Raw genomic sequence first — 20,981 nt, 5'->3', positions numbered from 1 at the left:
GTGATGAGGTCTAGGGTTCACAGAAACACAGCGGAGGGTGGTTTTACAGCAGCAGTAGTCTAAAGGGTGACTGACGGGGGACAAAATGCTTATAAAAGATCTGGATTTTAAACCTACCATCACAGCTCAATTGTTGTTCTGAACTTTGTGTATCCTGTCCTCCCAAAGGTATGTCATATAGAAATTGACAAAGACTCCACCTCTTGATGGATGTTTTAGAAAAATACATATATTAAATTAACAGAAAGTAGTAAAAGCAGATGTAAAACGATGTGCATTTCAGCATGCTGTAGATAGAAAGATCTTTATTGTATCAATATTTTCACATGCAAGAAGCATAAATTGTGCAAGTAATTGTTGTGGTATTTTTAAAGAACATGTCTTCTCAATCTATAAAAGGTTAGAAAATAGTGATTATGGCCATTTTTTCCTAAAGTGACGTTTTCATATTAATTGTTTTCTCTGATACACAGTTTAAGACCCAAGGATTTCAAAATGTCCACAAAAAAAATGTTTGAGAGAACCCATTCTAGAACACAGGGATCTAGCATTTTAAAATCAGGGCATGCAAAGAAGAAATATTCATGAATCTACAGCATCTAGTTCAGAATATGAACCCTTGTCATCTAGATAAAGTTGTGACCCCCCTCATGGAGGGGTCACTTCTCCCTGCCGCAGTCGGTGCACAAGACACTGTCGCGCTGGGTGAGGAAGCCGCGTCCCACCAGCGACACGGAGCACTGCATGCAGTTGAAACATTCGCTGTGCCACTGGCGCTCCTCGTAAGAGATGTACTTGGCCCCTGCAAGACCTACACACAACAAACAAACATCCATGTTTTACATATATGTGTGTTAACAGGAATTTAACTGACAATTCCTTCACAGATGCAAATAAAATAATTATGAGCAGGAAATGGACACGGAATGAAGACACAAACACAGCAACTGACTCACTGGTGATGGGCTTGGTGCAGCCCACACACTTCTTTGCATACAGGTTGTTGAAGCAGTCCAGGCAGTAGGGATAGTTTTCCCGTGAAGTAAAGCGCTGACCCGACAGCTGCCTTCTGCAGCCGATGCACAGGAAACACTCACGGTGCCAGGGCTTGTCTTGGTAGGTCACTCCACCTGTTGTGATGGCCTAGAGGTAATACATAACATGCATACAAGCATGAGGGAACGCACAATGCAATTCTGCGTTCTATCTCTTTATTATGCATCCACACTAATATGCACACTAAGCCAGGGTGATTTAGTGCAGCAGTCAATATGTGACACACTCAGCTGTAACACTACCTTCTTACAAGCACAGCACTGGTAGGCAAACTGCTTCTCGAAGCAGGGCACACAGAAGTACCCAGAGTCTTTAGGGATGAAGGACTTGGTTCCCATTGGCTGCTGGCAGCGGTGACACAGGAAGCAGGTCTCATGCCAGCTGTTCCCCTTGTATTCCATTTTGCGGGAACCTGGCACAAGGGATGAGAGCAGCTTAGTCAGCATATGGTACCTCTATGAAAGAAACACACTGTAGCCCAAAATAGTTCTGCTTTATCTGCAGGGTGGGGACGATGCAATCTTAATAATCTTGGAAGGAATTCTGGGAGTGGAGCAATTTGGACTGCTGTCTATCAATAGCTGCATATTAAAATTTTGAGACATGTTAGTATATATGTTAGTATATATATATATATATATATATATATATATATATATATATATATATATATATATATATATATATATATATATATATATATATATATATATATATATATATATATATATATACACACAACATATGCTTTTTTTCTGTTTTGTTCTTATCCATGGTACCTTTAAGGCTCTTTGCTGACAAAAGATCTAAACAAAGGGCCTTGTTGTGGAGAACTTGCATGTTTTACTTTAATGTGCCTAGTTGAAATTGGTAGTTTTTTCCATCTCTTTCGAGCCAGCATGGAGGAGATGTCTTTAAAGTGCTCTGAAAATCTGCTGCTCCATCTGCTGTTTACTGTACAGACAGGAGCGGGGTGTCAATCTTCTCATTTAACTGGGCAAAAAAGAAAAAAAATTCCTAAATTGTCTAACCAGCCCTTCAGCACAGACAAACTCTGTGGAAGTTAACCACAACAAGCTAAAAGTTTTGTTTCAGACTATAACTGACTGTGTATGATAACGTACCTGGCATGATGGTTTTCTTACAGGTGGTGCACTTGGAGGAGTAATCATTGGCATGGCATTCTGTACAGAGCAACAAATCATCCTTGGCGGCAAAAGCCTTTTCCACCAGAGAGCGGCTGCACTTGGCACATTTGAAGCATTGCTCGTGCCAGTGGTGATCCTTGTAGGACAGATCCTATAGGTATTTCAAACATTACTTATTGCACTTCAGAAAGGATTTTTTTGTTTGTTTGTTTGTTTAAATGTCTATATATAATTACCACAGATATAACGAAGTAGAAAGAAGAACACCAACTATATCAAGTTGGCCAACATGAATCATAATTTAGTAAAATATCTCTCACCTTTAGATCATAACATAAATAAACATAAATAATATATTTTACACTTTTTTAAGGTGACAACAATTTCTCCCAGGGCATCAGTGGTAGTATATCCTTACCTTGCAATTACAGCCAATGGGTAAAGAGCAGCCCTCGCAGCAGTTGGCAAACAGGTTCTCATAGCACTTAGTGCAGTACTGTGTGTCCTCTTTCATTATGTACTTCTTCCCCAGCAGGGAGTCTTTGCAATAATGGCAGTCAAAACGCTCGCTGGTGGACATTGTTGTTTGCTTTTCTCCACTGCAGGTCACAGAGAGCAGGAGGAGGGAAATTTGGACAAGAAACAATAAGAAAAAAAGCCTTGTGATAGTCCAGAAAACCTCTTCCTCTTCCCATCAAGTAAAGATAGCAATCAATTTTTCTCCTTCTTTCAAACTAATCTGAAGAAAAGCAGTGTACTGTTTACAGAAGTCTCTACCTCAGTGGATATGTTGCAAGGGTGAAGCTGAAGATGGGGTCTGCAGAGAGTGAGCAGCGCAGGCAAAGGTATGGGGCAGGGATGGAAAGGGGTGAGGCAGGATTAGGGGTATCCACTGTGGGGGATCTTCTATAAATACTGGCCCTCCTATTAGCAGTAATCTCTGGGGAGGACGGACATGCTCCACTCCATCAGGCTGTACCTTTTATGGGAGTTAATGGTGCACAGATCACCAAGCCTCTGAATTGTTTTAATCAAAGTTAATTTTATCCAGCAAATTGCAAAAAAGCTTTGAGAAGTCGAGTTTTATCAATAGGAGATGGATTATTGTTGGTCAGCAACAGTTTGCTATGCAAGTCATGTCAGTATCTAAACAATGGGAATTATTTACATAAATGCATTTGAGTGATTAGATGTGAACCTACAGATAAGAAAATATTTTCCTTTCCACGCACTTTTTCTAGTTGGGATACTGGTGGCTCATCAGAGATAGCTGGCCATTTGGACACTATGACGTATCTGGACACACTTGTGGCCTTTGTCACTGCCTGCTAAACACGCAAGCAGTTGCAGATGGCTCATGAAAGGTAGGCGCCAGCAGCTTGGTGCATGCCAGGTACTGAACTACATTGCCAGGACCTCTCAGTGGCTATTGAGAGCACCTTGGCAACATTTCAGTAGAGGGAAGCTGCGAGCCTGTGGATGTTCAGTCCGTTCATGGCAATATAGGGAAAGAGGAGCATAAATGACAGATTGATTGGGACCATCTTGTTGATAGCATTACTCATGCAGCTTTATTAAAAGCATTCTTGGTGTGATGCTGTGGAACAACAGCTTCCCAGTTCTGGTGCTATGCCCAGTTCATTACAATACAATATCTAATTCAAGGGTCCGTACTTGTCAAGTGTGCATGTTTAGCTCCAACAACCACGGCAAGTGAATGCAAAATAGTAGGTGTCAAAAATGCATCTCTGACAGAGTACAAATATTAATTTTCCAGCTGGTTAAAAAACATTCTCCTGCATCTTTGACTGACAGTCAACTAATTACATTTGAATCTAGGAACATGTGCCGAGATCAGTTTCCCAAAAGGATCAGGGGGCGGACATATTCATAAAAATAGCCTGGGAAGACCACCAGCCCTGCCCAGAAGCCTAATCCCTCATATATACACACAGGAAGGTCACCAACAGGGATGAGGCTGAGAGGAATGCAACTCGGAACTCTTCCCCCTTCTGTCTTCTTTCTACAATAACTTTAGTACCACTCCTTGCAAGAAAATTAATCTAGAATTACATTATTATTAGAAGTCATAAATACATTATACATTTTTGGACCAACAGATGATGCTGGAACATGGTACTGCACTGTATGTGGGTGGTATGTACAAAACTCTGAGGATTAACATAAGGCTCTGTTATTTTTGATGTACAAGAAGCATGTTATGTAAGGCTTTCAGCAAAAATAGCAATATTATGTCAGAAATGCAGGTGTAGCAAAGACATTGATTTAAAAATGTTGTAAACCTTTCTATTCCTCAATAGCTTACAATTTGGAACATATATACAAAACAAATTAGTGCTTTTGCAAAAATTGAGATAGACTTAAAAGAAAGCATTCAAAAGCCAAACCTGAGACACCAACATATGCGACAGGAAAAACAAAACAAAACAATCATTGGCAAACCTCATAGAGTGTCAGAGTAGAGCTTTAAAGTGCAGCGTCCAGGAATAACAACTTTATCCTCAGTGCCCTGTACTGAAACACTTTTTCAGATCAACCGATGATGCTGGAACATAGTTCTGCTCTGTATGTACTGTAGGTGGTATTTACAAAACTCTGAGGATTAAGACGAGGCTACGCTATTTGTGATACACAAGAAGCATATTATTTAAGGCTTTCAGCAGAAAATTCAGGCCTAGCAAAGATTGTGATCTGAAGCCATGCAATCCTTCAGGTTGCACTTAATACTACAGTAAGTAGGTGGATCTGGCAGATTACAATAAATTATCTAATGCACTGGATTAAATTGCTGTTGTATTTTATCCATGCTCCCTACTGCTGTTCTGATTAACTCCTGCAAATCACAAAGCCACACAAACCCTAAATAAACCCAAAACGACCTGTACTACAAATTTAGTCATCGCCTCTCAAAAAGCTGCTAATCTTTGCTGCATTGCTGCACAGTATGTCTGTCACATCAAGCCAGGGTGGAGGTGACCTATATTCACCAGCAAACAAAAAAAATCTTTGAGTGGTGAAATGATGTGTAAGTCATAAAAATAAAATACATTGGATCTCAACAGGCAGTGTTATTCATTAATTAGTGAGCCGTGATTATCGTGAATTGTGTAAACATTGTCAGTGTTGATCTGCATTTGGGTTTGTGTTTGTGATTTTATTAGAACTACTCTGTTAGATAGACAGATAACAGGTGCTGGTCTTTGTCTCTTGGATTATTAACGTCTACACAACAGAGGGCCAACTCTACAGTGCAAAAAGCTTGCTGATCTTGCATATTCCTTTTTGCCTGCTTAATCCTCTGAAGTCGACTAGTGGGCAGCTGCCAACAGATTTTGAATGCGGCCTGTCTAGCCCCAATAAATAGTCCTTTATTTGACCTGGACTCGGGTGTCCTGTTATCTTAATGTATTCAGGCTTTACAATAAAGTGTCAGTGGCTGTTTTCTTCCTCCCCTTAATCAAATGATCTCAGAGAAGAAGATAAGTATTTATTCCGGTGGCTCCTTTGAGGTGGTGACTTGTTGTAGACTGAGACATATCAACACAACACCGTTGCATCTCTCTGAAGCACAAAAGGCTCGCCGCACTAGTTGACAGCTGGTTGGCATAGTGATGACAGGAAAAGTGGAGTCCATTAGATTGAGATGAGCAGTGGTTTTGGTAGTTAATGAGAGCACTCACACAAACCTGGCCCTTTGTGCAGGCCTCTGCAGTCCCTCTGCGCGACGCAAAGCTCTTTTCAACACAACATTTTTTGACTGAACAGGATAGCCACATAGGGGGTTGACTGGGGGGGTGAGGAGGATAGATTCTACTAAGTCTACAATCGCCAAACCCTACACCCCTTCTGGGAGGCCCCCATCGCTCCCCAGTTCTCACCAGAGTGAGTCATGATATGAGTGGGTGCAGACCTGTCAGGGAGCCTGAGATATGATCTCTGGTGCTTAGGAGTAAAGATTGTCCACTACTAGGAACTTAGGAATGCAAAAAACATGTAAATTTTCAATGTTTTTATCCTTGTAAGATGCATTTGGTCAGTTATGCAAAAATAGAGTTGGTGGTTATGTAAAGGTGGCCTTCAAATACCATAACTTAAAAAACAACCTACATGTGACTGGAAAAAAAAAAGTTTCCTTGTACAGCTCTAAAATGTCCTCTCCAGAAACACCCACTTCATCCTCTGTGACCTGTGCTGAAACACATCCAAGTAAACCAAAACTGCATCACAAATAAACAGGTGCAAGTTTAACACTCTGGATTCAAAAAGCCCAGCAGTCATCACTATGATGGGAACAAGGTGTTTGTTTTAAATGTCTGGATTTAATTGGGTTTTAAATGACAGCGAAGGCAAATGGCACAGTGTTTATTACTGCCACTATTTGTGTGCCTGGTGGTCACCATCGCTCTCTTTAAGCTGTTTGTGGTCTCTACCAACTCCTCAGGTTTCTTGAATCTGTCTGTTTAGCTGCTACAAGCACCATTATGTTCACCAGCTATCAGAGCTTTTTCTCCAGGCTCGCTGTTTCCCACTTTACAGTCTTTGCTGCTGGCTCTAAATTACTATACACACATGAAAATTGTAGTTTATAATCTTCTTACTGTATCTAAAATGGGGTAAAAAGGCTGATGAGGAAAATTTTCGAAATTTCGGATTATTCCTTGACGATGTGTGTAAAAGTAGATAAAACCCAAACAGAATGGTTCTACACAGCTTGTAGACAAACTAAAACCACTGCTTGGGGAAAATGACCTCATCCACTGTCTTGAGCTTTGAAAACTGAAGGAAAAACCTGAACTTTCACATTAATTCCCAACTGACATCAATGGATTATTTGTTCCACTAAACCCGGCCACACACATACTCATCACAAACTTTGACCTGCAGCATTAAGCAGACGCACTTGACAAACATGTGTCATCTCTGTGCGGCGGGGAAGACGTCTGCAAATATCAGAGTGCTAGTGAGGATACAGGGTAACTAACAACAGCTAGAGGGTTTAGGCGTAACCACCACAACACGCTCTCCTTACTCTCATCAATCACTTATCGAGGCTTTTGGATTGCTATTTATACTCCCGCCAGCATTACATGGCAGTGTAAATCAGTGTGGGCAACAACTGTGGAAATTGTCTCTGATATAGATGCAGTAACACAATATTAGGTCGTAACATGTGAAATCTGTCAGGACAAACTATTTTTTTCCAATCGGAAGACCTCAAACTTTCAAATATTCAAATTTGAGGGGACAGTTTGATAGTTTAGAAAATATACCAAAATCTATTTTACCAGCAACTTTACACCCTGGTAAGTTAATAAACTGAATTTTCTACACTTCGGTTTTTGTATCGTTCAATCAAATGAAACATACATAAGTTGTGGTCCCCCATTTAGAATCATCCTGTGAAGCTAAACTCACCAAGAGTAGTACAGTAGCAACCAGGCAGATAATATCTCTTTGGGTCTTTATCTCCTTCCAACTGTTTTTTTCTATGTTACAAAAACTACAATTCATAAAAGACATTAGTTCCATTTTTGGTATTTCTGAAAACTTAAAACATATAAAAAGGTTTTTTTAAACTAAAGGTAACAACATTGTAAATAATTTTTCAAATGAGCCACCGTAACTTGAGTGCATGTCACCCCAATAAAATTTTATATATATATATATATATATATATATATATATATATATATATATATATATATATATTTTTTTTTTTTTTTTGTGTGTGTGTGTGTGTGTGTGTGTATGTACACACACACACACACACACACACACACACACACACACACACACACACACACACACACTTCTCTGATTGGCCAATCAGATTTTAGGGGATTACTGTTTTACATCTCTGGCTCAATATTCTCATATAGTTCTAGGAAAGGAAGCAAATATGTAAATATTTTACAGAGTATCAAAAGAATCCTTTGCAGGTAAGCAAAAACATCTGTTTTTCATGGAAAATGTTTTACATTAAACATTTTCAGTGTTAAGTTATTTGAAAGAATTAAAAAGCATCACCAGTTTTTTATTTTACAAAATAAACCGCTGAATGCTACAGTAATATTCATTATTCCATATCTTTATTTATTTTCCTTTTTTTTTGACACTATCAGACATCTACATTTGAAACACAACATTTGGCAAAATACAATGATTTGGCAAAAATCTCACTGGTTATTTCAGTGAACTGGCAGAAAAAAAAAAAAAGGAAAAAACTTATGGTTCAACCACAGATGAAGATTTCATCCCAATGGGTATACAGTGTTTTTAAGGACTGCGGGAAAATCAATGCCAGGTCTGACAGTCACCCCGAGACATCCGGATTCATTCTCTGGTGCATTGACACATTCACTGACTTGGACAGGGAGACAGAGAAACCACAGCTCCTCCCATTTGTTTTGTGCAAAAAAAGAGAAGCGAGTGACTATGAAAGAGACAAGACATTGCACGAGAAAGAAAATGTTTTGCTTCTTAGCAAAGTCACTAACCACACTGGACAAGAAACCTTTGTTTTCATACATGAGATTGGACTGTACAATATAAAACCATGAGTGGCAGTTTCATAGTTATTCTATGGGACAGCCAAGGTCTTGGATGACAGTTTCTTAACTTACAATAGCTCCATCTACGACAGCCACCAACACAGTGAGTCACACAACTCCACATGAATAAAAGTGCTATATCTCTGCTGCCTTTTGACATGCCTTTTTCAGCCAGGTCATGCCAACAGAATTACAGTCTAAAAATATATATATATAAAAAAAATAAACAGTGTAAATTGCCTCCCTTTATGAAACTGTCCACCTCACAACATTAAAACCATTGTCTCTGATGCTGGTTATCCTTTTCAAGGACCTGCTTTTTTTTCTCAATTCCCAGCCTCTTGAAGCACCAAGCAACGCTACTTACAACAGTACAGTGAAATCACATTCACTGCCTGACACCACTTGCATGTAATCAGGACATCTGCACATTAAAAATATATATACAACATGTTTTTTTCTTTTCTCCATAAACGCAAACACCGCTGGAGCTCGTTCAGTCTGGTGCACATACAGGAATGAACTGGGTTAGTGGGGTGGTTTGACAGAGATGATGATTTGGTTATTATATACAGGGTTCACTATGAAATTGGATCTATATTCCATAAGAAAAATAACTGAATTAATCCTAATATACATCACTGTCCCTTTGAAAGTGGAGAAATATCAAAATGATAATAACCTGAACCACGTTTGAGTATTTTGTCCAAGAAGCCAGCTTATCTTGCATAAAATGTTGACATGGCACCGTACTTAGAGTAAAAATGTAACTATCATGTCAATAGCTGCTGAGTGCTGTTGAGATGCATTGTTCACAGAATTAGATGACAACAATAAAAAGAGATGTTTAGTCTACAGATCATGAGCTTTGTTTTTGTACTGTTACAATAAATTAAAACAATAAATATTTTTTTAAAGAAATCTGAAAAATATCTTTGACACGCAACATTTGACCCCCAAAACAGCACTGTGGTGACAGAAAAATCTCACATCTTTGACATTTCTCTTAACAGATCCCAAATACCTTGGCAGATCTCACATGATCTCATTTCATCCTAATTTGCACTCACTTTACCCATGTGAATGCAAAGTAGTATAAATATTTAAGGTCACATTGTGGGACAAGAGTATAGCACACACACGGAAGAATAAGCTCAATCAAACTATTCAGTTACAGTAGGTTTTAACTTTGTGCTCTTTCCCATTTGCAGTTCAAATCAGAATGCAAAATAATGATGTGTGTGGGAGTTTCACATTGCAGCGCAATGGGTCTGCACTGTGCTATCATCATCCACACTGGGTCCGACTGCTCTGTGACAGATTACATGTGACAATGAACAATTCGCAACATGATTAAAATAGTAACCTCCTTCTCATAGAGCACAGTCACATCTGCTGTCAGAGACTACCGGGGTAATGATCACCATATGCCACCTACAACCACATAATACGATGACCATCTGTCTTACTGTACATATGTAAAGATAGGTAACAGTTGGATTAGCAGTGCAATTGCAAACTTACAAAAATATGGCAAAATGACGGCTACATAATTCCAAAAATACACAATATGTACAGGACACAATCAAACTACGTTCACATTTGAGTTCAGTAAACACTGCATAGGTGACTGCATCACTATCACAAATGAGATTGTTTTATCATATAATGCCTCACTTTAATAAATTACATAAATATTTTCAATTTAATGGTTGTCTCCTTCTGCAGCCAACACTATTTTACTGTCCACTGTGTGCCATTGTGTTGAAAGGTGATATCACCGTGAAGGTTCTCTGTTATACAGAACTTCCATAAATGTAACCGTCCATACTACTAACTGAAAAAAAATAAAAATAGCAGCAAACGCAGTCATGCAAAACGCAGGTTGAAATAAGAAAAAGAAATCCAGTGCATTATTAATTTATAAGAAATAAATAATAACAATAAACAAATAATGTAAAAAAAAAAGCAAAGTAAGGCTTAGCAAAATTTGCTTGTTAATTAAAAAATAAACAAGATGGATGCCTCACTGGGCCACCAAACCAATAGAAAAACTGCTCTGGAGAGAACAGTAATGAACCTTCATGTTCACTGAAGGACAAAAATCTTAAAGCACTGCCTTCAACAACAACACCGGCACTGCATAGCCCTTCAAAGCATTATCCACCCCAGTACCACTTGTCAAGGTTGTTGAATGCCTTGTACTCCTTATGCCTACGCAGGTAATCACAAGCCAGGCACGTGTGCTCTGCCCAGAAATAAGCCTTCTTTACTTTAAAGTGTCGCCGCCACTCGAAGTACCTGAGGTACATTTCCTCGTTCTTGTCCAGGAGCAGCAGGTAATCAGCCAGCTCCTTGGGCGAGGTGAAGTCGTCCACGTGGATGAAGGCGTCTCCCTGAAGGAAGTTCTCGTAGTTCTGTCTCGGGGGGCCAAGAACCACTGGCACTGTCCCGACAGAGAGCGGGTTGTATAGTTTCTCTGTAATGTAGTCCTTGTGGATGGAGTTCTCAAAAGCCAGGTAGAACTTACAGCTGGCAATGGTAGGGAAGTAGTCTTGGTCAGAGATGTACTCCCCAAAAGCTTGTCCATACGCATGAACCTCTATGTGTTTGTACAGCTCGTTGTAGTATTTCACCCGCACATGGTCCTGGTTCCAGTTGCTCACTATCCAGCAGATCAGCTTGTTTTTGCTAGGTGGAACAAAGTCCTCCTCGCCCTCAGCTGCTACAATGGACCCATAAGGCACTTCAATGTCAGCATCCTGACGGTAGTTAAGAGTCAGATTGAACAGATTTTCAATCCCGGGCAGCTGGGACGAGTGCGATGGCGACTCCAAGTTCATCCATATCCACTTCTGGAACGATGGTCGCTGGAGTGGCGGCAGATTGGACAGGTCAGTGGAGATGTCTCGGTGATGGATGACGACCCCATCCGACTTATTGTAGAGGTTCCTGTCTGCTGTGATGAAGCAGCCCTCGACGGTAAAGAGAGAGCTGCAGACGTTCAGGTCATACGTTTGTCCGAACGGCCAGAGCCAGATGAGCACGGTGGTCACGTTCTTGTCGCTTTTGGTGGAGAAAAGGTTCTTGACCCGCTCTGTGGATACTGTTGACTCTGCGGGACCTGATAACCAGCTGGTGGATGGCTTAAAATACATCAAAAACAGAGTCACAAAGCATCCCAGTATGAAAGTACCAAGCAGAAGGGGTCGTAGGATTCTGTGAAAAGGTGCAGATGGCATACTCTGTCCTGAAACGTACAAGCCAAAGAAAAACACCACAATAAAGTCATGATCAACAGGATGACATCTAAAATAATCACCTAATCATGAAAAGGTCCAGCATATTACTTCCATGGGTTTATAATGGCTCCTGGATCATTTATTCTAAACACTATTTGTACCTCAATTAAACACAGTTTGCTTGGGAGCATCTGCATGGGAACACAGTGTTCCTATTTTTGCTGTAATTTCAGTGTAAGGAACTATTATGAAACAAAACAAAAAATACTAGTTGAGTGCATTATAATACAAACCTGGTGGATTTGACTGACTGCTGAATTCCAAGCAAGAGTAGAAGCTGTGGGAATCAGGGGGCGCAGCTCCTACATTGGGTCTATGATTGGGTTTTCTGTGCTCCAGTGCCCGTAGAAATGAAATCCAAGTCACAGCTAAGAGGCAGTTCCTTGCTCTTATGCAGAATGTGATAATGATCTAATGACGGTTGTTTAAGCTTGAATGTACAGGTCTTCCTAATGATGCCTCCTTTTACGTGGGCAGAGAGAGACAATCAAAGAATCAATTAGGGCTGGAAGAGGGAAAAGAAACAAACCATCAACACAGAAAAGGCCTGCACGTCTGGGGGTTAAATGCAAATCAGTATCCATGCATAACTTTCTTCCCTAACAGCAAATCTTTTGAATAAGCCAGAAAACAAAAAGAAAACACAAGTTATGCACAATTTCCAGTTAGCCATGATTATTATTATTGTTATTTTAAATAACATCCAGCTGTGAGCCTCCCACTGTTATTAGTTTTTTGGCACAAACCATGTTTAGTTAGAGAAGGCTGCCATCTTAAGGCGGATGAGAGAACAAAGCCCCCCCAACTCAGTTCTCTGGGGCTCAACACACCTGCATGTTGCATAAAGAGGCCATACAAGCAGATTAAGATGCCAACTGCAGAAGCAAACCTCGAGGGATGATTGCATTCTTTTCAGTGAACAGCAAAACCAATGCATGACACTAACACCAGCTCAAACACTGGTTTGATTTCCCTCACCTTGTCTGTCTGCCAACGATACTAACATTAGCTGTGGCAGCGACCCTTGATCTCTTCTATTCATACATTTTTTGACCTAGGTTTAAACTGTATATCTACATTTAAAGGCCGCATGAACCATGGGCCAGATGTGTGTAGTCAGTTTAATGGCTTATAATATCAATACATTTTCATATAGGCAAATCCTCTTACACAGCTTTCTGCTAGGAGTAGTGTTAAGCTCTTTGCTACAGAGGATGCTGCGCAAGCATACCTTTAAATGGTGTTGCCACAGATGTAAAACATAGTATAAATTCAGTGTATAGTGGAAAGACCAAAATCTGATGTGTTAAACATGAAGTGTGGTAAAGTTATAGTGTCTCCATGGAGATGGTGCCGAGGTCAGAGTATTCAATTATCTTCATATCTGTACAAACAACTGAGATGTGGTTAAAAAAGTGTGCAGCCCCAGTAGTCACCCATATTTTTTTAACAACACAGCAAGGTTTTTGTCAAATGCATTGTGATGTATTCGGGACACAGAAAAGAGCACTACATGAGTGAGTGGGCTGCAGCAGGGCTTAGAAATGACTGGAGAGAGGCAGCAAAATCCCTAATTCTGGTAATATCAGTCACTGATGCATCAAATCACTGATGTGGTTTTAGTAACAGGTAGTGTGAAAGGCAAAAGAAAAACACTGGTGTCCTGCTAAATTCCATTTTTAAAGCTTTCACTTTGATTTATGGGTTTTCTGTCACGAAGGCCACGGCACTTGGTGTGAAAGAACGCTCCATCCCAGGTGAGAATTCATTTCCAGCCATCGAACACTGAAGGTCATTTTAAAACGTAATGGTATAGTGGAGCCATCGTTTAAAATGGTTGTCTTTTGGCGTGGCACTTCATTGAAGTTGATGAGACTATCATATTCACTGCAATATTTCATGTGTTGGTCAAAACAGCAGCCTTTTGCGCACCAAAAAAAAAAAAAAAAAAAAAAAAACAACAACAAAAAACAAAAAAAAAACCCAAAACGCGCAGAATATAAACAATAAGGTGACGGATGGTGCTGAACATGTATAATATGTGCAGTGGATTCCAAGATTTGAAACACAATGCACATTCATGGAAGGAAATGCTTTATATTCCCCTGAAGTATAAATGGCCCAGTTGGTAAAAATGGGGGAAACCTAGTGAAAATGATAACGCACAGGTCACTGTTCCATTTTTCTTTTATAATTAGCTGGCGAGGATTTGCTGTAGAAATCAGGTGCCGCTGCTCAGTGATGGGGTGCAGGGGGAAAGAAATAGCCATGCATTTCACTCACCATCTCGACAGGCGTGAGTCAAAACAGATCTTTCTTCTCATTTCCTCCAGAGGTCTGTACCCTTTTCAAAGACACCTTGCAACATACGAAGGCGTGGATGCATTTGGAACAAGAAGCCGCGCCACCCCGACGTTTTTGCACAGATAAATCGGGATGAGCTCACATCCATCGTCTTGAACCCGAAAAATGATGATACCTTACCCGAGCAATGTGCGCTGAATCTTCCCCACTGCTGCACACCGACGCAATTACTGATGCCTTGCAAAAAAAAAAAAAAAAAAAAAAATGTAAAAAAGAAAAAAAAGGAGAGAAAACAAAAAAGAAAAAGATTGGCCGCTACCTCCTCAGCCCGCACACTAAATTCATGGCTCAGTGTGTGAGGGCGCCATGTATGCTCATGGATGTGATGCGATGTGGAATAATTCCCTGCTGGCTGCCCATGCGCTACCTTGCTCTGTTTACCGTCAATGCAGCTGCAGACTGTGGCGGAGCTCCAGTGTGTGTGGGATGCTGATATTCCGCGTTAGTGCATATTACACACAGCATTATATGCTTAATGTTATCGTTCTCATTTGAATAAACAGGTGAAGCATTGTACAAATTAAGCGTTTCCCTCACTTGGCCTGTGTCAAACGTTTATCCAAATAACACAACTGGAGCTCCGTGCCCGCGGTTTAGCGATTCAGGGGTAAACCACAGGCGCATCTATGACAGTTTTACAGATAGTAATGCACCATGTCAAAAGTAAATAAAATGAATGATAAGTGAACCGATTTATGCGAAAGTGCATATGTAATTTACTTACAATAAACAAAGACTAATGTCTCACCAAAGTCTGTGGATACACTGTTAGACAAAGGCGATGAAATGGTTAAAGATTATAACATTGCCAGTGATGACTATTAGCTCATTAATTAACCCTCTAGTATAACTCCTCCATGAAGTTGAATAATTAAAATAGAAACTGCAGAGGCTGATATCCCACATTGTTGCAGTAAGCGCATCAAGGCCGAAAAGGTTTTTTTGTTTGTTTAAAAGTGTGGAAGAAATGCGATGAAAATGCCTATTCCTGCATCTTCTCATCACATTCTACCAAAAATGAGAGTAAACGAAACTGCCCCTTCCTATTGTGAATATTTACACAGCAAAAGAGTACGAAATTGATGATATCAGTATTCCAGGGATATAAATAATCTCGATTTTACCCTCTACCTTTGCTCAGCCCTGTGACTATTTAAATCACTGAACAGCTGTCCTGTCATCCCTCTTCTGTTTTCATCAAGATGATCATCTTAAGATTTCACTTTGACATAAGTCAGAAACATCAAAATGCACTTGTGCTATTTTCCTGTGCTGTGCTGGAAGCAAAGTGAGGCAACATCTTTATACCACCAGAGCGTATTGTTTATTTGTGTCTTTATTTATGTCTTTTCCAGGGTGCACTTTGGTCGTTTCTATTGAGATTTAATATAATCACAGATTAAAGGAAGAAAAGTCATTCCATGCACAGTTTCAGCTAGATACAGTGGAGACAGTGATTAAACATGCTAATTACTGTATGTTATGAATCCCAAAATGCCCAGAGCTGTATAAACAACATGTAATAAGGACATCACCTAAATTAAGAAAAAAATCATTCAAGTGTAAAAAATAATCATACAATCCTCACTGCAGCCGAAACAAACGTAATGAAGTAGTTCAATCGACTGTGGTTGTCAAATCATTTGGCTTCTGTCATGCAATTATTCATCAGCAACAATTTACAACTTAATTTAGTTTTCATTTAAGGAATAATATGCATTTCACGGGACTCTTAGATCATTCCTGCCACTTTCGTCGTTCACCACCAAAAATCGCAGCCCATTTGCGAGTTATCTCCAAGTAGATTGTCGGGTTATTGGGCAGGTAATCCAGATACACGGTCTGGCTTGTTTTGGGAATTGCCATCTCGATCTGAGTGCCCTCATGCCATTCATTAAAAGATGTTATAGAGATAAAATCAGGCCTGGCTTCTAATGCAGCCCTCAGCGATGTTTCATAGTACTTGCCATTGATGCGGTTTCGAGTGTTTTGGAAGTTCCAGGGTCGAATGCTTGTGTCAATGTAGCCTGGGCCGACACTTGGAATGAATATGAGGTTATTATCTTCGCAGAACGCTTTAACAGAGTCCCAGTTCCGCTGAGTTGATCCATAGGAGAACCCGTTAGTAGCAAAGTAGGTGTAAAGACCATCAAAACCTGCTGTCAGGATATCCCTCTTATGTTTCTCCTCTACAAGCAAGGCAATGAAGATCGCGTCGTACGGGGTGTCCCTGATGCTCTTACTCTCCGTGTGTTTGAGCAGTTTGGCCCACTGCTCCGAGTTTACCAGATATGAGTCATACACATAGAAGAGGGGAAGAAGCTTGCCAGTGTTTGTCCGATACCTGAAGAAAGCGGGGTGGTCTCCGTATCTGAGAAGAAGAGTTATTGTTTAACAAAGGAAGAAAGTCAAATTACAGAGACATTCAAAAGACTTTTGCAAACAATATAAGCATTAATTGATGGAATCAAGTGTATGAATGTTTCCCAGAAAGAACCCATGATCACGGTCCACCCTGAACAAACAGCACTACTCACTTTTCAATGATGTATTTGACATTAGAGAACATGTTAACTTCGTCTCTTCCTTTGTATGGTTCAATGTGAAAAGCTACCTGTAAACACAGAGATGGTAGTCACATAACATTTACAAAACAAAATGGCTATAAAGTTCATCTTCATACATACCTTAATATGGTATTTGTGTGCCACTTCCAGCAGCAAAGGCACAATGCTATCTGTTGGCTCACCGTTTTCATCCTTGGAGTTAGGAGGATACCAGGAAACAGCAATGACGCCTGAGAATATAAAAAGTGTATGGAATACAAACCCGAATATGATAGAAATATTCAGTATTCATTTACATTAAAGGGTTAACTTTACCAATTTTCAATTTGCTCCCTGTGGGTTTAGTTTAGGGTGTAAATATACAATAATGCTTTTAAACTTCTCTCTGACTTCTCTATTTTAAAATATGTCTCTTCTTCTGACTAAAAACAATCCCTCCAGATAACATCACTCGGAGGTGTTTTACATCATTAGTTAATATCATCTGAGGGAGCTCTGGAAAGCAGGTTTGAGCACAACCTCCATAGTGTGAACAACGAGAAGACATTATCTGAACTGGATTTTCGTACAAGTGATGTCATATGGAGAAAGAGAAATATTTTTGAAATAGGGAAGTCAGAGAGAAGTTTAAAAGCATTATTGTATATTTAATAAAACTAAAGCCATCGGGAGCAAGTTGAAAATTGATGAAATTGCCCTTTAAATCATAGTTTATATTATCATTTTTTTGATAACACATTTATGGTAATTAAAAAGGGCCATTTGGTGCGAAAACTGGGGAAATTATGTCCAAAAGTCCCATTAAGTGACAAATAAGCTGTCTTACGTAATTCACTCCACTAAAGGAAAAATTGAAGTCGTGTTTCACTCTAGTCTTAACAACACAGGATAGTAGATGTTGTAACGGCTCACACAAATGAGATTTCTGAAGACCTTAGAAGAAGAGTTGTTAAGTGTCAGATCATATACAAAGGCAGAACGCTTTACACCAGTGTTACTCTGCCCTGCAATAGTCAACCAAACCAAGAGTCTCTCTTGCAGTACAGTGGCCAATATCAATATTCATGCATCCATCACCAGCAGAACCACAAATAGCAATAGTGTGCACAGCAGAATGGCAAGGAGGAAGATTGCCCTCTACAAAAAGAACATAGCTGACCATCTACAGCAGGGGTCACCAACATGGTGCCCGTGTTGCTATTCTTTTTTAAAATCACATTTGATAGTTATTGTGAGAAATCATTAACATAATCCGTGTCTTCACATAGATTCATATAATTAATTTAATTGATTATTAATATTAACATATAATTAAAGGTAAATTGAGCAAATTTTTTATTTTAAAAGCGTGTATCAAACTGGTAGCCCTTCGCATTAATCGGTACCTAAGAAGTAGCTCTCATTTTCAAAAAGGTTGGTGACCCCTGATCTAGAGTTTGTTTAAAACGCCATGAGTATAAACCAGAGGACCTGCTTGCAATTATTGATTGACCTATGAATTCTGAGTTCCACAAGAAAACTCTACTGAAAATTGCCTCGGAATCCATCTGTGAACTGAACTCAAGTTCAATCACGCGGCAAGGCAATGACCCTAAACACACAAGTTTTTCTACCGAGCAACAGTGAAAGCTAAAGAAATGTAATGTTTTGGCATGACTGAATCAAAGCCCTGACTTCAGAAATGCTGTGGAAGGACCTGAAGTAGGCATATCATGCAAAATAAGACAACCAGTATTCCAGTAAAGTTATTCTGTAATGAGAGATAAGTCCAACATGGTATCATCGCTGCCTTTCCCCCCACACCTTTAAAATTTATAGGTGTGTGTGTGTGTGTGTATGTATGTATGTGTGTATATATATATATATATATATATATATATATATATATATATATATATATATATATATATATATATATATATATATATATATATCTCTCTCTCTCTCTCTCTCTCTCTCATAGGGATCGATGTCAAATAAGGTAACATGAGGCCAGGAATTGCTCAGACTGCAGTTTCCAGACCGGTTGAGACTAAATAAATGTAACTTAAACCAAAAACACTGAATTCTATAATGATGCTGAGTTCAAACTTAAATGTTTATTAATTCATATCTTCCCCTTAGCCGTTCCAATTAATTAGGTCGTCACCAAATTTTAACTGATTGACCAAACCTATAATATCAAAGTATTATAAATAACCAAAACAATGTGAAACTGGAAAAAAATATTATTATTCATCATATTATTCATATTATCTATATTAAATTCTGTCTTACCAATAGCTGCTGTACGTAGTTGCTGCATATGAGACTCTATAATAGAGGGATCCCTGGAACTGTAAGCCCCTAAAGAGGGATAGAAGTTGGACCCAATGTCATCAGGTGGGCTGTGTCTCCCTTGTGGATACTCCTGAGCAACCTTTAAGTCCCAGTGTGGCAACTGTGGGTGGTCCCAGTGAATGTATTTCCCATCAAACTTAGGGTTTCCAAACCACGTGTAGTAGAAAGCATGGAGATAGTAGTTTGGAGGAGGAAATTTCTTCAGTGTAGCTTCCAGTTGTGCATCTTTCACTGACTTAGAGAAGTCATTCATTTTGGTCTGATCAGGTTTGTTGACGTTTTCTCTTTGGATCTGATTGTCATTCTTGCTCTTCAGAAACACTTCAAAACCTGCAGGGTTGCTAAATGGAGAGCCGTCTGGTGCGAGTCCCTTCAAGATCGCTGTTACAATGAGTAAAAACAACACCAAAGCAATTATTGTGATACAAGATTTGCGCCTAAACCTTGCCATTCTTCAATCAGTGCTTGAAGCTTCCCGGGGTTCATTGTGGACACAGAAGAGAGGTACTGTTGTTGGCTGTAAAGCCATCCAAAGGTGGTCAGTGAGTTTCTGTGGAGGTTTGAAGAAAAAAGGGATGTAAATGTAATTAATTAAATTAATTAATTAATAATCACTTATTAATGTCATCTATACACAATGAAAAGACAATGAGCTGCTAAAGGAGCTCAGAGGGAAGTTTTAAAAAAAAGCTGTTGTCTAACAACTAACTATCAAAGAAAAGAGGCAGATGTAATATCCTTTGAGAAACAAATGCGACTAATTGTTGCAGCGCTGGTTCTGTTTTCTATAATGTAATGCAAGGCAAAACCAGAACATTATGCAGTAAAATAACTAACTGCTATTTGGGCAAGGCAGGTAACCTCAACACTTTATCCCTAAACCTTGAAGTTCACTCGTTATGTCCTCAAATAGGTGATAAATCTTCGTCTTGGTTCCTGACTTAAAAAAGGGGTCCTGTGTAAATTTCTTATTTTCAGATAAAATATGTGGTAATGTTGTATTATATAAAACTGCTTTACTTTTTGGGCAAGTCCTTAACAAACAAAGAAAACCTTAAATCTATTATTATTAGCAACAGGTCTGACATGTAATTTCTTTAACACAATCTTGATCGATTATTCACGCCAACAGTAAAAAATGCCTAGAATTATTCCCTGAATACCAAGCACGAAAGGGTTAAAGGGCTAACTGCACACTATGCGGAAGTCACATTTTTAAAAATATCATCAAGTTCAGTCAGTAAACCATGCTCATTATGTTTTGCCACATAGAAATACACAAAAGATTCAAATAATAAGCTACTAAGCTCAACCTTCACCTGCATTGATGAACTTTGGAATTGTCCACAGTAGAAACGCAGTACAAGAATGACACAAATAAGCTAGTTTTGTCCTCACGCGTGCAGATAAGCTGCTGTCTACTGTTTTAAAACTGTGTCTACTGAAATATGTAGACATATTCCGTTAACTAGCTAACAAGGCTCTCTATTATAAATTTATCTGCTGCATGTTGCACAGAGGACGGGAAGAAACCTGCACTTCTGGTTCAGTAGTTTATCGCGGAAAACAGCACAGATCTGTAAATGCGTCCAACTCCGCCTGAGCAGCGACTGGGGCCCATCCATGTAATTT

At 39.4% G+C, this 20,981-nt stretch overlaps 3 protein-coding genes across 4 annotated transcripts; all 3 read right to left on the bottom strand.

Moving 5' to 3' along the window:
* Positions 1-285: 285 nt before the first annotated feature.
* fhl5 (four and a half LIM domains 5) lies at positions 286-3,107 on the bottom strand. Its single transcript, XM_067480422.1, has 6 exons — positions 2,982-3,107; positions 2,623-2,803; positions 2,181-2,355; positions 1,299-1,468; positions 957-1,143; positions 286-811 (listed from the first exon to the last, which is right to left on the bottom strand). The coding sequence occupies exons 2-6, from the start codon at positions 2,782-2,784 to the stop codon at positions 660-662; spliced, it is 846 nt and encodes a 281-aa protein (XP_067336523.1). The 5' UTR covers positions 2,785-2,803; positions 2,982-3,107; the 3' UTR covers positions 286-659.
* Positions 3,108-8,292: 5,185 nt separating this feature from the next.
* Positions 8,293-14,982, bottom strand: fut9a (fucosyltransferase 9a). Of its 2 annotated transcripts, none has more exons than XM_067480141.1 (3): positions 14,362-14,982; positions 12,312-12,583; positions 8,293-12,026 (listed from the first exon to the last, which is right to left on the bottom strand). In XM_067480141.1, the coding sequence occupies exon 3, from the start codon at positions 12,016-12,018 to the stop codon at positions 10,936-10,938; it is 1,083 nt and encodes a 360-aa protein (XP_067336242.1). In that variant the 5' UTR covers positions 12,019-12,026; positions 12,312-12,583; positions 14,362-14,982; the 3' UTR covers positions 8,293-10,935. The 2 variants fall into 2 exon arrangements, with proteins under 2 accessions (XP_067336242.1, XP_067336241.1); XM_067480140.1 differs by having other exon boundaries at positions 12,312-12,540.
* A 778-nt stretch (positions 14,983-15,760) lies between these two features.
* On the bottom strand, positions 15,761-20,963 carry manea (mannosidase, endo-alpha). Its single transcript, XM_067480139.1, has 5 exons — positions 20,669-20,963; positions 19,287-19,899; positions 17,130-17,239; positions 16,980-17,056; positions 15,761-16,813 (listed from the first exon to the last, which is right to left on the bottom strand). The coding sequence occupies exons 2-5, from the start codon at positions 19,798-19,800 to the stop codon at positions 16,180-16,182; spliced, it is 1,335 nt and encodes a 444-aa protein (XP_067336240.1). The 5' UTR covers positions 19,801-19,899; positions 20,669-20,963; the 3' UTR covers positions 15,761-16,179.
* Positions 20,964-20,981: the final 18 nt, after the last annotated feature.

This window comes from Channa argus, chromosome 16 (assembly GCF_033026475.1).
Source record: "Channa argus isolate prfri chromosome 16, Channa argus male v1.0, whole genome shotgun sequence".
Lineage (NCBI taxonomy): Eukaryota > Metazoa > Chordata > Actinopteri > Anabantiformes > Channidae > Channa > Channa argus.
Note: the sequence above shows the minus strand (reverse complement) of the source record. Positions and strands in the feature narration are given on the sequence as shown.

Coding starts and splice junctions, on each gene's coding strand:
- fhl5 (XM_067480422.1), bottom strand. CDS start 2,784: ATGTCCACCAGCGAGCGTTTTGACTGCCATTATTGCAAAGACTCCCTG. Junction 1,144..1,298: donor AGTGCTGTGCTTGTAAGAAG/GTAGTGTTACAG, acceptor TATTACCTCTAG/GCCATCACAACAGGTGGAGT. Junction 812..956: donor CTGCACCAAGCCCATCACCA/GTGAGTCAGTTG, acceptor TGTTGTGTGTAG/GTCTTGCAGGGGCCAAGTAC.
- fut9a (XM_067480141.1), bottom strand. CDS start 12,018: ATGCCATCTGCACCTTTTCACAGAATCCTACGACCCCTTCTGCTTGGT.
- manea (XM_067480139.1), bottom strand. CDS start 19,800: ATGGCAAGGTTTAGGCGCAAATCTTGTATCACAATAATTGCTTTGGTG. Junction 17,240..19,286: donor ACTACGTACAGCAGCTATTG/GTAAGACAGAAT, acceptor TTATATTCTCAG/GCGTCATTGCTGTTTCCTGG. Junction 16,814..16,979: donor GTCAAATACATCATTGAAAA/GTGAGTAGTGCT, acceptor TCTTCTTCTCAG/ATACGGAGACCACCCCGCTT.